Raw genomic sequence first — 16915 nt, forward strand, 5'->3', positions numbered from 1 at the left:
GCGTCGTCCCCTCCTTCTTCGAGTGTTGGAGATTTGGGCCTGGTCTGACATAATCAATATATATTTTGCTTCCGACTCGTTGAAGTAGAAGTCCTCGTCCAAATCGAGGTTAGTGATAGCTGTTCTGATGTCCAGAAGATCGGTGTGGAAGAACTTGACTGGCCTGCGCAGAGCGCTGTGGTTCTTCCTCTGACACCGCCTGGTATAGAGGTCCTGGATGGCAGGGAGCTCGGGCCCCAGTGATCTACTGGGCCATACGCACTACCCTCTTTAGCGCCTTGCGGTCGGATGCCAAGTAGGAAACAATTGCAGAAACATTATGTACAAAAAAAGATATGCCCCAAAAAATACACAAAATAGCACAATTGGTCAGGAACCCATAAAACGGCCGCTATTCCCTCTAGCGCCATTCCCTCCAGCATGTGTGTGTGTGTACACGAGGCGGCTGTAGCAGCTTTAACCCCCTCCCTTCCACTGCCTTTTTTCCCAATAGCATCTCTTAGCATAGAATAGCCTAGCTTAGCCAACCTAATCACCACATATCTAGCAGCATCCTTTTAGACGATGACTCACCATGGGGACAAGTGCTCCTCACAGGCCCCATGAATAAGACATGAGCGACGTGGCGGCCTGGTCAGGGACCAAGGACAGGACAGCTGAAGTTGCACTGCGAGCAGGCAACACGAGGCCGGCCGTGACGTCAGCCATATGAATTAGTAAAGGACCCCTGGGATCCGGTGGACAGGGTGCTAACGGATGTAGTGCCGTTGCCATGACACGGCAAGATCCAGGAAACAGCAAGCCTTTGGTTAAAACAGACTAAAGGGTTAGCTCCCTGACCCAGGGTCAGTTTGTTTTGGCTCAAATGGTTAATGTTAGGGTTGGAGTAGGAAAAGCTGATCTTAAGTCAGTGCTTAGGGGCAGACTGGAGCACCTCTTCCCTTTTACTGATGTTTCCACTGTACCATTACTATGCCTCATATCCAGTTCCTTGTTTTGTCAGGTCAGCTATCCATTTCCTTGTTTGGACATGAGTGGCTATCACATGACCAAGGCCATGTCAGCTTAGGTTGTGAGTGATTTGTTGTTCTGAAAGAGAGTTAGTCACCATCACAGAACTATGGGCATTGATTTGAAAACCTTCCTTATGGTCGTGGTCTTTTATCAAACAGACAAAGGGATTAGGATGAGAGAAATGTGATTGATTCTTCTGTCCCGCTATCTGCATTCCTGGAGGCTACTCCTATCATTATTATTATCAGACAATACCTGAAGTACTGTACAACAGAAGGTATTGTTAAAGTGGACCTTAAAGAGGTGGCTCACCCAAATTACAAAATGATATATTGGTTTCCTTACCCTGTAAGCAGAAAACACAGCAATCCATGCTTTGGTTTAGTTTACCTTGCCATTTCTCCAAACTATTTAGCATTTTTCTCCAAAGACCAGTGCAAGTCAATATCCCTGATATTAACATGCTTTGCATTTAATGTACAAATCATCCTGAATTGAAATTGACTGTGTAGCTCAATAAAGTAACTTTAAGATGATTTAGGCATGAACCACAAAACAACATTTAAGCAATCAGGCATTGCATGAAATATGATCATGGTGCCAGGACTGGTTCAGTTGCTTCCTTTCAGGAATAATTCATCATATTCAGGTTTGGTAGAAACTAAGGTCCCTGAAGGTGGTTTGTTTTGGTTTGAGCTACTTTTCTCTCAAATTTGCCCTTTATGTTTTGTGCTGCTCCTCTGGCAACAGCTGTCTTTGTGATATCAGGTGCTTTGCATGTTGAAATGTGGGTTATTATGCGAACGTCGATGGAGTATTACTCATTTCATGCAAAGGTCTAAGATGATGTCACTCATGCAGTAGATTGGTGAGTCCACTCCCAGTGATAAAGGTAGGTCAGTAGAACAACCTATCATCCAATCTAGGATATTTAATTCCTACATGAGAAAACTTCCACTGGAAACTTTAGTACAAATGAAAAGCAATCCAATTCAATGGTTTTATACTCTAAAACTATAAGTGTAAAGAAATGGCATGTTCGCTAACCTGTGGAAAACTAAATACGGTCCTGACAAATCCATGTTATCTGCACTTGTGCTTTGGAAAACATTCTAGTAACCACGGACGTAAGTATGTGTAGACTAGTGTCACCGGACATTTTACACCCAACAGGTTGACTTCAATGACTTCAAAAGAACAATGGAGTCTGTCATATCCCTGTTGTGGTTTCCCCTCAACTGGGGGGTTCCCCCTTCTCTCTTTTGATGTGTCGCACCCCTAAATTTCGCCTAATTTAGATTGTCCTGGGGACGACACGCGTGACTGCCCCCCAATAATCCTGTCTTATGTTGTTTTTGTACCTCCCTATAGCTCCATGGCGGTTCCCCCAACGACGACCTCCACAGAACGCTCCAGAACCCTACCAAGGCCCAGTTTGGAGTGATGGTATACAGACTGCAAGATGGAGACAGACGGAATCAGAGGGCATGCTAACCTCGCCGTGACTGGACATACGGACAGCAACATCATCTCATTTGCCTCAGGGAAAGGCTGTTGTGCTCTAGCTATTTTGGCATTTAACCCTTGACCCGTGATTTTATTCGTTTTTAAAACCACAGACAGTTTATAATTTCTTCGACATACCTGAATAACTTCAGTTTAAGTTGCGTGAAAGGTCGTTAGTTGATTGGGCTACTTCAATCTGACGCACTGGCCTCTCAGGAATAGGCCCCGCCCCAGTGGCGCTAGTGTGATGCGTGTTATGAGCAGCCCGTCGCCGACCAATGAGACAGAGAGCTGCAGCAGCGCTGCCACCACCGCCAGCACCACCTCCGACCTCTCCCCAATGTCGGGCCACACCCCCTCCCCTTCCACTCTCCCCTCTCCCTTCCTCAATGAACCCCCCCTGCACCCCACCACACTACCCCACCACTACGCCCCACCGCCACCACCACCCCTGCCCCCAAACGCCCCTCCTCCCCCACCACCAACCTCCCTCTCCAGCCACGGTGTGCGGAAGAAGCGGCGGGTGCGGAGCTTTTTCTGGAAGCCCATCCCGGAGGAGAAGGTGCGGGGCCAGCCCAACATCTGGACCATGGCGGTGCGCTGCCAGCAGCAGTACCAAATCGACGTGCGCTCCGTGGAGGAGCTGTTCGGCCAGCAGGAGGAAGTGCAGGGCCAGGGAGGTGTGCCTGCCACCGGCGGATCCTCCTCAGCCCGCATCACCCGGTCCAGGTCCTTCAAGGAGAACAAGGACGAGGTGAGTCTGACTGGGTGGATTGTGAATGATGGATGGGGATAAGCTCTGACCTGTTTATGTTTTACTGGTGGAATTACGGGACGTAAGAGTGTTGGTAGGTCCACTTCACTAGAAAAAGACGTTAGCAGTATAATGTGCTTAACAATGAGTTTTGGGGTTGCGCTAACATGACTAAGATTGACTGGTTGGTATGTCAGTTTACTCTAGTAAAAACAATACAACAAAACAGAAATTGACAACAACAAGACACTATGTACTGTACCTGAACCTGAACTCAAAGGTTATTCTTGGAAGTCACTGTACTTATCACAGAAAACAAGCTTACAGAACCACTTCACAGCATAGCACAATCAGCTTTGTCTCGAGGGATGGAAATAATACTAACCGATACAAAAGCCAATTGTACGGCATGCATATCTCGAAACAGGAAACGCGCGTCGATGGCGAGTGTAGTGTAAATCATTGTATACCCCTGAAAAAGGCTTTGAACAAACTGTAAAGCTATACCCACGTGAGGCTTAGTGAAGCTAATGTCACAGTTTGACAGTCTGAGCAACCTGGAGGGAATACTGGCTGTTATTTCACAAATCCTATTCCTCAAGGGACTCCAAATATAGCAACATGCTACGCACTACTCCTGAGAGCCCTTTGAGTGTACGTAGGACATACAGTGCCTTCAGAAAGTATTCACACCCCTTGACCTTTTCCACATTTTGTTGTGTTACAGCCTGAATTTAAAATTGATTTAATTGAGATTGTCACTGGCCTACACACAATACCCCATAATGTCAAAGTGGAATTATGTTTTTAGAAATGTTTACAAATTAATTATAAATGAAAAGCTGAAATGTCTTCAGTCAATAAGTATTCAACCCCTTTGTTATGGCAAAATAAGTTCAGGAGTAGAAATGTGCTTAACAAGTCACATAATAAGTTGCATGGACTCTGTGTGCAATAATAGTGTTTAACATGATTTTTGAATGACTACCTCATCTCTGTACCCCATACATAATTATCTGTAAGTTCCCTCAGTCAAGCAGTGAATTTCAAACGCAGATTCAACCACAAAGACCATGGAGTGTTTCCAATGCCTCGCAAAGAAGGGCACCTATTGGTAGATAGGTAAACATTTTAAAAAGCAGACATTGAATATCCTTTTGAGCATGGTGAAGTTATTAATTACTCTTTGGATGGTGTATCAATACACCCAGTCACTACAAAGATACAGGCGTCCTTCCTGACTCAGTTGCCGGAGAGGAAGGAAACCGCTCAGGGATTTCACCACGAGGCCAATGGTGACTTTAAAACAGTTACAGAGTTGAATGGCTGTGATAGAAGAAAACTGAGGATGGATCAACAACATTGCAGTTACTCCACAATACTAAATCAAATCAAATCAAATCAACCTTTATTTATACAGCACATTTCAGACATGGAATGCAACGCAATGTGCTATACAGGAAAAAACGAATAAAGAACAAAAGAATGACACATACTGAACAACTAAAAAGCACCCTAAGGAAAAGAAAAGCTACAAAAATATGTTTTAAGATCTCTTTTAAATATGTCCACAATTTCGGCCCCCCTCAGGTTCTCTGGCAGGCTATTCCAGAGGTTGGGGGCATAACAACTAAAGACTGCATCTTCATGCCTCTTGTTCCTAGGCTTTGGGATAGTTAAAAGGCCAGTGCCAGAGAACCTGAGGGACCTACTGGGTACACAACTTAAAAGCATGTCTGACATGTATTGGGGTGCACAATCGTGGATTGATTTAAAAACTAACCTAATTGACAGAGTGAAAAGAAGGAAACCTGTACATAATAAAACATATTCAAAAATATGCATCCTGTTTGTAACAAGGCACTAAAGTAATACTGCAAAAAATGTGGCAAAGCAATTAACTTTTTGTCCTGAATACCAAGTGTTATGTTTGGGGCAAATCCAATACAACACATTACTGAGGACCACTCTCCATTATTTTCAAGCATAGTGGTGACTGCATCATGTTATGGGTATGCTTGTAATTGTTAAGGACTGGGGAGTTTATCAGGATAAAAAAGAAACAGAAAACCTAGAGGAAAACCTAGTTCAGTCTGCTTTCCATCAGACAGTGGGAAATGAATTTACCTTTCAGCAGGACAATAACCTAAAACACAAGACCAAATCTACACTGGAGTTGCTTACCAAGAAGACTTCCAGGATTTGTGGTGCTGTACCTTAAAGGGATACTTCGGGATTTCGGAAATTAAGCCCATTATATACATGTACTTCCCCAGAGTCAGATGAACTCGTGGATACCATTTTGATGTCTCTGCGTCCAGTATGAAGGAACTTAAAGGTAGTTCCGTGAACCAGTTATTGCATTAGCGCAATAACTGGAAGTCATAGGCATTATGAAGGTATTTTTATTACATATTTTATTGTTTTATGCAGTTCATTTGTCAGGGACCATGTACAATTTAAACAAATCACTGAGACTGCATTCTGATGCATTGTACGAGCTCATTGTGGCACCATTATACAGCAAATTTTCATCAGCAGGCCCTGGGCAGGTGTACAGTAAAAACATGCATCAGAGTTCTTCTGGCTGGCATCTATGTCCCCGTCTGTGCCACCAGTATGTAACCAAACCTCAATGTTGCCAAATTTCTTAAAACCCATCAAAGTTGACAATAGTTTGAAGAAAACAGATATTTTCAAATGCACACTGATTTTACCAAGTCATTGTAAAAGGAAGTCTGCCCTATTTTGCTCTTAATACAATCCCTTTGCCATAGGCTAGTGTAAATGGGGATGATGGCTTGATGACAAAACTTTTGATTAGTTTTTCACCTTTAATTTATTTATTTTAATGCACAATGCACTTCTTGGGCATCATGATGTCCCAATAAATCATCTAAATTTTTTCAGTAAAGCCTCAGTTTTGGATTTGTCCACTTTTTCGACAGTGTGCGTGTAACGTGTACGCTGGGAGTCGGGAAGCAAGTACAGGGAGTGAATTTAATAATAAATGGAACAAAACAGGAAATAGTGTACAAACATGCAACACAGGAACAGAATCAATAACGCCTCAGGAAGGAACCAAAGGGAGTGACATATATAGAGGAGGTAATCAGGAAGGTGATTGAGTCCAGGTGTGCTTGATGATGACGTGCAGGTGTGCGTCATGATGAATCCCAGGACCGGTGACCTCGAATGCCGGAGAGGGAGTATACGTGACAGTGCGGGTTGCCATCTCTCCTACTATTCTTATTTTGAAACCTATGCTCCTATAACAGACACAAACTATTTGATATAAAGCAACTTTAAAGAGTGCAGACGGCCACCAATCATTTCAGACTCTCACTTCAGCCATGTATGTAGTAATCCAATACTTTTAAATACATGAGGGGGAGTGAACGAGTGCCCACTTCTGGAGAAGGTTAGGATATCGGAACAAAGCTGTAAAACATTATCTTAAAAATAAACCATCAACTTAGTGAACACCATTGGTGTTTAAGATGAGGGTTTCAACACTTACACACTTTTATTTATTTTACTATGTCAATATATCTTTGTTGTACATGTTTTGGGCCAAACTGGTAGCAATTGTGAAACATGTTGGAAGAGTTCAGATTTGGGCCAAAAATTGTTGTATTTTGTAGTTTATTTGAAAATACCAACTTTTCAAATACTTGAGATAGTCAAATCAAATCAAATCAAATCAAATGTTATTGGTCACATACACGTATTTAGCAGATGTTAAAATGCTTGAATATAGCTCTTATAGAGTTTCAACTAAAAGGCAACTATTCTCTTTGATATTCAAATACAGGCCTCAGAAAAACAAATCATATTTACATTTACATTTACATTTACATCATTTAGCAGACACTCTTATCCAGAGCGACTTACAAATTGGTGCATTCAACTTATTTTTGTATTTGTTTTATGGGGGGGGGGGGGGGTAGAAGGATTACTTTATACTATTCCAGGTATTCCTTAAAGAGGTAGGGTTTCAAGTGTCTCCGGAAGGTGGTCAGTGACTCCGCTGTCCTGGCGTCGTGGGGGAGCTTGTTCCACCATTGGGGTGCCAGAGCAGCGAATAGCTTTGACTGATATTTGAAAGTATTTTGAATACCTCTCAGAAAACCAGATAATATTTGAAGGTATTTCAATATATGCAAGTTATTTGAAAAACGAAAAATATATATTTCTTTGATGGCTGTCAAATATTTGATGAAGAACCAAAAACTACAACAGTTAGTTAAATTAGTCTAAATATATTATCATTAGCACATGGTTTGAAGGGCTCTCAGATATGAATCCTAACATAGCCTATACCCTATAATTAAATACGAGGGACATGGAATCACCTCAACATTAGAGTATACCACTTTTGCAGCTTCAAAATGACTAACAAATATATTTTCATAATGAGTGACATAAGATAATACAGTAACATGTTACATCAAGTGTAGTAACTTTGTGATTATTACAACAGCAACATTGTTAAATAGGACTTTGTAAATCGCGTTATAAGTGGAATAAGGAACAGTGACTATTCCTCTTGTAGTAGTTACAAAAACTCTCACCCCATTGCTATGCAATTAAAATGCAATTACCAAAGTATTAAGTAACATGCTAATAAAATGTTTCTCCAAAGGTAATTACAGTTTTATTACACAGGCACAAGAACAGTTTAATGTTAAGTGTAACTGAGAATGCTAAAAGTAACAAAATATGGCTATTAAGTGTCCAAGGAAATAAAATATCCGAAAACTGCCGTCTTGAATCGACTACAGCCAAGGTAAATGGGAAATCATGTTTTTTTGTATTCTAAACTAGCCCTTTAGAGATGGTATAGTGCAGAGTTCCGCAATAAGGGGTGGGTGGACATAAAATACTGTAAAATCACCTGGAAATCAGCTCAATGTGATTTTAATTTAGGAAATCTGTTCCCAAGTATTTCCACGCATAAATAGTGAGGCATATGTGATCGTATCTCAATGTAATCAAGGTTTGAAATGATTCTGTTTTTGTCAAATACTACATCAGTTTGGGATTCATGCAGTCAAAATGTGCAATGTACAAATTATGTATAATTATGTTCCAGTCCCTCGACCACCCGCTCAAGGAAAAATCGTCCCACGGCTGAATGTAATTGGGGAACCCTGGTATAGTATGTTTGAAACAAGAACACTTCCACTCAGATGGACAAAGAGTTTCGAAGTTGTTTTTGCTAACCATCCAAATTGCTGTTTGCAATGTTTGCAAATGCCTTTTAATTTCTCTGCAGTATTTTCAGGTATCATCAACCAATTAATTGCAGCTTTCAACCTTTTCAGTGGCATGTTGGAAGAGTAGTTGGAAGAGTTGCAGCTTTCAAACCTTTTCCGTGGCATGTTGGAAGAGTAGCTGCTGCCTTGGCAGCAGCTAATGGGGATCCCTAATAAATACAAATGTTGAAAGAGTCATACTTACCTGTACAAAATATATTTGGTTTTTGTTTGACTTGATTATTTACACCTGAGGCAATGGACATTCAGGAGAATGGACATTTACAGAATGTTCAGATAGAAATGTATTGTGTAGATCAAATATGACTCAGAAAGATTGGAATAGTATAGGAAATTATGTTCTATTCGTTCTATTTTCTATCTTCAATATGCAGTTCCAACCCTGCCATTAGTTGAAGGCAGCCAATCCAATAGTTTCTGAAAAATAGTCACTTCCTGAGATCTGTATTCAAATATTTAAAAAAAGTAGTTGCTTTCTCAGATCTGTAATCAACTATTTTTAAAAAGTAGTCATTTTTTGGAATCTGTATTCAAATAGCCTTAGTCACCTCCAAAGCCTTAGTCACCCCCATAGTTTTAACTATATTTAAAACTATAGTTATCCCAGGCTGGGATTACCATTGTTGATTAGCTGTTTATTTTTTCATTAATTAGGCTATTTTCTCTTTATCCATATGGTCTATCCACTTGAAACTCATGGACAATATGGACACAGATATACAAAAAATAATACTATACATGAATACAGTTTTCAAAAGTTATATACCATACCACGTTCAAAGGCACTTACATTTTGTGTCTTGCCCATTCACCCTCCTACAGGCACACATACAAAATCCATGTCTCAATTGTCTCAAGGCTTAAAAATCCTTCTTTAACTTGTCTCCTTCCCTTCATCTACACTGATTTAACAAGTGACATCAATAAGGGATCATAGCTTTCACCTGGATTCACCTGGTCAGTGTATGTCATGGAAAGAGCAGGTGTTCTTAATGTTTTGTATACTCAGTGTAGATTCAAATCAAATCAAATGTATTGGTCACATACACATGGTTAGCTGATGTTATTGCGAGTGTAGCAAAATGCTTGTGCTTCTAGTTCCGACAGTGCAGCAATATCTAGGAAGATTGCCATATATTACCTGTTATTTACCAAAATTACTGAAGATCCTGGTAACTTTGGTAAATTACCGGTAGCTTTGCAACCCTAATCTAGCATCACCATCATTCCCACATGTATCCTCCTGTACTGAATCGTGTTCCTCTCTTTCTACTGTTCTCAGATCAGCATTCTGGACTCCAAGCGGGGCATGAACGTGGGCATTTTCCTCAAGCAGTTCAAGAAGTATGTCTTCCTCCTCCTTCCTCCAGTTCTGTTAGATTAGTTTACATAAAGCGTGGATAAAATTCCACCGATCGGCCTGAGGGAGAGAAACATGACGCCATTGTGTAACTGGTTTTAAGTGGCGGCGTCCTTAGTCCGTAACGCTAGGCTGACCACTTGGGTATAATGTCACGTGTGCATAGATGTCTGGGTGTGAGGCTTTTTCTGTATTTACATTTTAGTCATTTAGCAGACACTCTTATCCAGAGCGATTTACAGGAGCAATTAGGGTTAAGTGTATTTTTATTTTATTTCTATTTTTTTAGGGGGTAGATAAGCTTTAATATTGCAGATAGATTGTAACTTCCATCAACGTAATTGTCTGCATCACTTCCAATCCCCCATATATATTTTGCAAATATATATAAATATATATATACAAATAAATACATACGCATACATACATACATACATACATACATACATACATACATACATACATACACATATAAATACATATACATACATATATATACATATCCTTTTTTTAAATATATTTTCTTTATTACTTTCTAACCCTACCACCCCTCCCTAATTGGAGTAAACTAGTGAACAACAACGCTTAGGCCTCTACTTCCAACTTATACATACTATATACATTTTATGGACACAGTCAATTTTACAATAGATCTATTTGGTTTATTTTTACTCCTGAACTTCCTCTACCCTCAACCTCTCTGATCATTTTCATGATGTCCATCTGGTTTGCTTTTATATGCCATATCTTTCAAACTGTGCTCTTTCACAAAAGTTCTTAACCTATTTACATATTATGTGCCTTGCTCAAGGGCACATCAGCAGATGTTTCACCTAGTCAGCTTGGGGATTCAAACCAGCGACCTTTTGATAACTGGCCCAACGCTCTAACTGCTAGGCTACCTGTCGCCCCTGTATAGTTGTCAATGGGTTAGGGCAATGGTTCTCAATCCTGGTCCTGAGGACCCAAAGGGGTGCACATTTTTGTTTTTTCCTCAGCACTACAAACCTGATTCAAATCATCAAAGCTTGATGATGAGTTGATTTTGCTACGGCAAAAACAAAAATGTGTACCCCTTTGGGTCCCTAGGACCAGGATTGAGAACCACTGGGTTAGGGTATTTCAATAGTGGGGCGAGGCCAATTACAGTACAACTAGTATGTACTGTCTGTGCCTGTTGCAACTGTTGTTCACAGCATGACCTATGAGTGACCTTTATTTGTGTGTACCGAACACGTGTCCTGTGTTTGTATGTGCATGCGTGTTTGTGCAGATGTTTATGTGTGTGTGTGTTTTTGTGTCTATCCCTGTGCAGGTGTGCGTGTGCATGCATGCTCCCGCGCAATCGTGTGTGGATATTTGCGTCATTCATCTGTTTCTCTGTACCAGTCTCCATAGCAACCAGGTGCTTAGTGGACAGTCCAGCTCAGTTCCCACTGGTCACCAGAGTAATCAGACACAGCTTTAGCCCTTATTTTATCTGTCTGACTTTTCCATTGCGAAACAACGTAGCTCAAATGCTAAATGGTCCCAACTCCCAAGGTGACCTACCATGCGCTCAGATTGAAGTGCTCACTGACTCAGCATTTCAGTGACTGAAGCCGATCAAGACAATTCTGAATTAATCCAAACTCAGATCACTTAAGTAATATTATCAAACCTACTACTCTATATAGGAAGATACGTTATTGTAATATAACCTGCCATGACAGTATAGTGTTTAAATCAAAATGCTATTGAAATCCTTTGGGTAAATTCTAGCTTGTTTGCCAATCTGTTTATGCTTGTCATTGTCTTATTTGGCAAGGCAACACTGCTGCACAGTTGGATGCAGAAACAGTGTTCGCAGGCTACAATTTCCCTAAATGCCAACAAAAGCCAGTTGATGAAGGTTCCCGATTCTGTATTCAACTTTGTCAAAACTGGGCTGACCACAAAGGGCATGGCGGTATCGTAATTAAGTTACTTGTAATGTTGACTCGTCTAAGACTTGAAAACTCACATAGGGATCAGAGTCCCTTGTATGAAAGCCCCTAAGCTCCAAGCTTTACATTTACATTTACATTTAAGTCATTTAGCAGACGCTCTTATCCAGAGCGACTTACATAGATTCTATCCTATTCAAGTGTTTTAGGCCTAATTTATACCTTACGTGTACACAAATCATATAAAGATTTAGCTACACAAATTGGATGTCCTGCGTTCTTTCATAGCAAAAATATGCAAACATGCAGCAACGCCATTTTGTAAATTGACGCAACTAAACAGGATCGCCATTTTGCATAGTTAATTGTGTTCTTGAGTTGCGTACATATGTAAAGTATAAATAAGGATTAGACTCATCTCACCCTATAATCTCCATGCTTTATCCAGCAGTACTTTTAATGAAAAACCCCTAGAAACCCTTACTTTCTAATCAAAGTATTTATTTACCCAGCCTGACTGGGCATATACTGTATTATTCAGTGTGTGTGTGACTGGCAGTGCTCTCCTCAGCTCAGACACACAGTTAATAAGTATGGTGTGGGGACATGATGGCCTGCAGAAGAAGTACAGTCTGGTGTTACATAAGCAATCTGGAGTGGCTAATGCTAACTCGCTGTGGGGTGGTAGACTGGGAGAGAGTTGTAGCTCGGGATTTGCAGGCCAGCACAGAGCATGTGCTGTATACACTCAGCTTGTACAACTGATGTAAAACGCATTTGACACAATGGGTGTGATTCAACTGATATTTATATTTTTGTGATACTAATGGAGAGTTTGCACAAAAATGTTTACGCAACCATTGTGTGATGTCTCCACAATGCTTGTGTAATTATTTTTGTTCTGAAAAACTCTCCCTTGTATCACAACGGTTGTGCCAAATGCATTTTACATCAGTTGTATAAGTGTGCACGGGGCCAGAGGGCTGATCTCATAGGACGTTTTGCATGGCTCCCCCTGATATTTCCATTGCATTTGACTCTTATCACAAGAGCACCTATCAACACTGCCTCGTCCACACTGGATTTGGACACTTTCGTTTATGTAACACAGTCGCTAGTGCAGTACAGTATATTGTCACTCACAGCCAAATTTGTTGCATGTGGCTAGCGTCACCTCCAGCCGTTCTACTCTAGCATGTTGCCAACAGTAACTCTAACTACTTACAGTATGTTATTCATTATTCATGTCGATGGGAATCTTGAATGCAGAAAAGAGGCAGGTTTATAATGCTAACTAGGCTAACTAGACATTTCAAACATACATTCTCCCCCTTTCAGTTGACCTCCAATGAGAATATCATATTTTAAGTGATTCCCCCTGATTTGATATGACACAACCCAATTTCCACAGAATGCATTCTTACTGAATTAGCGGCATGTTGTTGCAGTTGCACGGGCTCCCACCGCATCTCCCCGAACCCCTTTCAATTAATGGATTCTCCAGTCCCATGGCTCATAGATCCACCTCAGGCCTGGGCATCGGGCTCACACATCGGGGTGCCTGTGTGAGGAATGGCTGAATTTACTGCTCTGTGCAGACAGAGAGTGAGAGCCTGTGCTGTTTACCAATGAACTGAGCTGACTGTCTCGGTACCATTTCAACCAATGGGTATAAGGCTTTACAACTTGTTTATTATGAGCCTTTAGGTTATTCTATTATAAGGTGTATAATATGTTGTGTTTCTTTAACTGACGGGTATAATGCGAGCGAGTAAGAGCCTCTTATAACAAAGCTTATAGTACGTTAAGTCACTACGCAGCAAATTGTCAACCGACTAAAAATTGCTTTTATTCAGTCAGGATCCTTATGAGATGATAATAAGATATTATAATGGGGTCATACTGTACATGCTTACACAAATCTTGCCATGCATTATAACCGCATCATAATGCACTATAACGGTTATCACTGTGTCCATCTCATCCAGGTCCAATCACTCCATCGTTGAGGACATTCGCCAGGGAGACGGCAAGCTGTACAGAGCTGAACTCCTCAAAGACCTGCTCAAACTCCTGCCTGAGTCTGAAGAGGTGTGTGTATGTGTGTGTGTGTGTGTGTGTGTGTGTGTGTGTGTGTGTGTGGGTGTGGGTGTGGGTGTGTGTGGTATGTACAGTACCAGTCAAAAGTTTGTCACAGACAGTTTCACCAGCAAAGCACCCCCACACCATAACACCTCCTCCTCCATGGTTTACAGTGGGAATGACACATGCCGAGATTATCCGTTCACCCACACCGCGTCTCACAAAGACACAGTGGTTGGAACCAAAAATCTCAAATTTGGACTCCAGACCAAAGGATACATTTCCACCGGTCTAATGTCCATTGCTCGTTGAGATGTGTCTGTTACTTGAACACTGTGAAGCATTTATTTAGGCTGCAATCTGAGGTGCAGTTAACTCTAATGAACTTATCTTCTGCTGCAGAGGTAACTCTGGGTCTTCCTTTGCTGTGGCAGTCCTCATGAGAGCCAGTTTCATCGTAGCGCTTGATGGTTTTTGCGACTGCACTTGAAGAAACGTTCAAAGTTCTTGACATTTTCCGTTTTGACTGACCTTCATGTCTTAAAGTAATGATGGGCTGTCGTTTCTCTTTACTTATTTGAGCTGTAATTGCCATAATATGGACTTGGTCTTTTACCAAATAAGGCTATCTTCTGTATACCCCCCCCTACCTTGTCACAACACAACTGATTGGCTCAAACACATTAAGAAGGAAATCAATTCCACAAATTAACTTTTAAGAAGGTACACCTGTTAATTGAAATGCATTCCAGGTGACTACCTTTATTTATTTAACACCCTTTTGGTTAGTACATGATTCCATGTGTTATTTCATAGTTTTGATGTCTTCACTATTATTCTACAATGTAAAAAACTGTAAAAAAAAATAAAGAAAAACCCTTTAATGAGTTGGCGTGTCCAAACTTTTGACTGGTAGTGTATGTGTGTGTGTGTGAGGGAGAAAGAGTGAAAGAAAGATAGAGAGAGGGGGAGAGTAAATGACAGAGAAAGGGAGAGAGAACACAATGTACTAGCTAAGCAATGCACCACAGTTTTTGAATAGGATACTAGCACAACCCAGCTAGCATAGGTTTCCTCTATATCTATGATAGAAATACCTGTAAATCATTCTGAAATGGATGGAGCACAATAATTCAATGATTTAATGACAGACATTTTATAAATTACTGTGTACATCATCAAATTTTTTAGGTACATTTGTGTTGTTGAGGTTGGGTTCTTATGGATTGCACATATTGGAGCACAATATAATTTTTATGCCATTTAGCAGACGCTTTCATTAAAAGTGACAATCAGTCATGTGTGCATACATTTTCATATGGGTGGCCCCAGTGGGAATCGAACTCATGATCCCGAGTTTGCAAGCACCATGCTCTACCAACTGAGCCACACAGGAACATGTTTGTATATTTATTTTCATATCCACAGGTAAAGAAACTGAGGGCGTTCAAAGGGGACTACAGCAAACTGACTCTGGCAGACTCCTTCATGTACCTGTTGATCCAGGTGCCTCGGTAAGCTGCACGCATTGGTATTACAGCACAAAAACGTATTGGCAATAGGGCAGTTTGGACAAATGCTGGTCCATCTTTAGCCTAATGAGGGCCGGTCTAAATCTTTTTGTTGTTGTTGTTGTGCAGAACAATCAATATTTGCCTAATAAAGAGGGCCTCAACAAAATAAATGGGCCGTTGTGGGGGGCCTTGAGGAAAAACATGGGACCCTGTCCGTCCCTGTTACTGCATGAATCAATCAAATCTTGATTCACTTATCAATCAAATCAGCCATTTTAAGCATAACTCCATGAGTCTACCTACCACAACTGTTCATTCTGAAATTTTATTTGCTCAAAAGGAAAATGAATGGTTATATGCTATAGCAAAATTGTGCAAGTTTGAGAAATTGACTGAGTACTTATTTCATTTAAATAAACAGGTGTGCAGTAAATGATACTGTGCCTCAGGTCTATTCTACTGCCCTTCGAGGGCTGAGCTTCTGCTGGTTTTCTTTTCACCCTGGTAGTTAATTGATCAAGGCCAAGTGTAAATCAGTACCTGATTAAAGAATGAAAAACAGCAGTGCTCTGGCCCTCGAGACCGAGTGCCTGGAGTTGTATAGCGAACTGTACTATTCTGTTCCCTGTGCCAGTGAATCTGACACCCCCTGTTCTCTGTCACCCCTGCCAGATTTGAGGTGCGCATCGAGGCCATGGTCCTGCGCGAGGAGTTCTTTCCGTCCTGCGCCATGATGAGCCATGAGATCGATGTCATTCGCGTGGCCACCAAAGGTAATGATGATGACACATAACCGCCCGCTGGCGCTGCCACACACCATCGGCTGGTGACCCAGATATCAGAGTCGCAGCGCTGAGGTGTGACAAGGACCCGGTGTGTGTGTGCGGTGCGTGCCTGTCATCTGAGCTGCCGCTGTATTCGGACAGAGATATAAAGTAGATGAGTGATAGATGCAGGTAAGGTTTGGAACCGGTTCAGGGAATAGAACCGAAAACCGGAAAATATCACAATTATTTGAGGAACAGAACCCAAACCGAAACAAAAGTGATCTATACTGTTCCGGTACAGAACTGTTATTTTAAAAGCATGGGAACCGGTTAATAACATTATGTTCAGGGCATTTTCTTCCAGTCCGACAAAAATCGCAACAAAGCGCCTATGCAAAGCCCTCATCACTCTGTCACTCAGAAACGTATTCCGGCTTCTGCCTACCAACTGGAAATCTTTGCCAGTGGGTGTGCGTGTGTGTAGGCTACCTGCCCCTCCCCTCTGAAGCATAGGTTACTGTAGTCTATTGACGAAGTTACAAGCGTAATTCAGAAGTTAGGGAGAGATGTTTAATTAGAGAAGAATGGATTGGCTTTTTCAATGCTAGTTAAGATACTAAAGTTATCGTTTCACATTGGATTGATTAGCTACAAAAGTTAAGATGTGTTTTTAATTCTAGCTAACGTTTTCTCTGGTCCAACGTGAAACCAACT

At 41.2% G+C, this 16915-nt stretch overlaps 1 protein-coding gene across 1 annotated transcript in view; it reads left to right on the forward strand.

Annotated features, from left to right (window-relative positions):
• Nucleotides 1–2767: 2767 nt before the first annotated feature.
• fhdc1 (FH2 domain containing 1) overlaps nucleotides 2768–16915 on the forward strand; it is a gene marked incomplete at both ends in the record, with an annotated part of 32314 nt that continues 18166 nt past the window's right edge. The window contains 5 exons of the mRNA XM_084155647.1: nucleotides 2768–3274; nucleotides 9836–9897; nucleotides 13827–13929; nucleotides 15349–15434; nucleotides 16107–16207. Of these exons, the coding sequence (XP_084011773.1) occupies nucleotides 2768–3274; nucleotides 9836–9897; nucleotides 13827–13929; nucleotides 15349–15434; nucleotides 16107–16207 (859 nt within the window). The remainder of the gene's footprint in view (nucleotides 3275–9835; nucleotides 9898–13826; nucleotides 13930–15348; nucleotides 15435–16106; nucleotides 16208–16915) is intronic.

This window comes from Coregonus lavaretus, assembly GCF_964263955.1.
Source record: "Coregonus lavaretus genome assembly, chromosome: 38".
Classification (NCBI taxonomy): Eukaryota; Metazoa; Chordata; class Actinopteri; order Salmoniformes; family Salmonidae; genus Coregonus; species Coregonus lavaretus.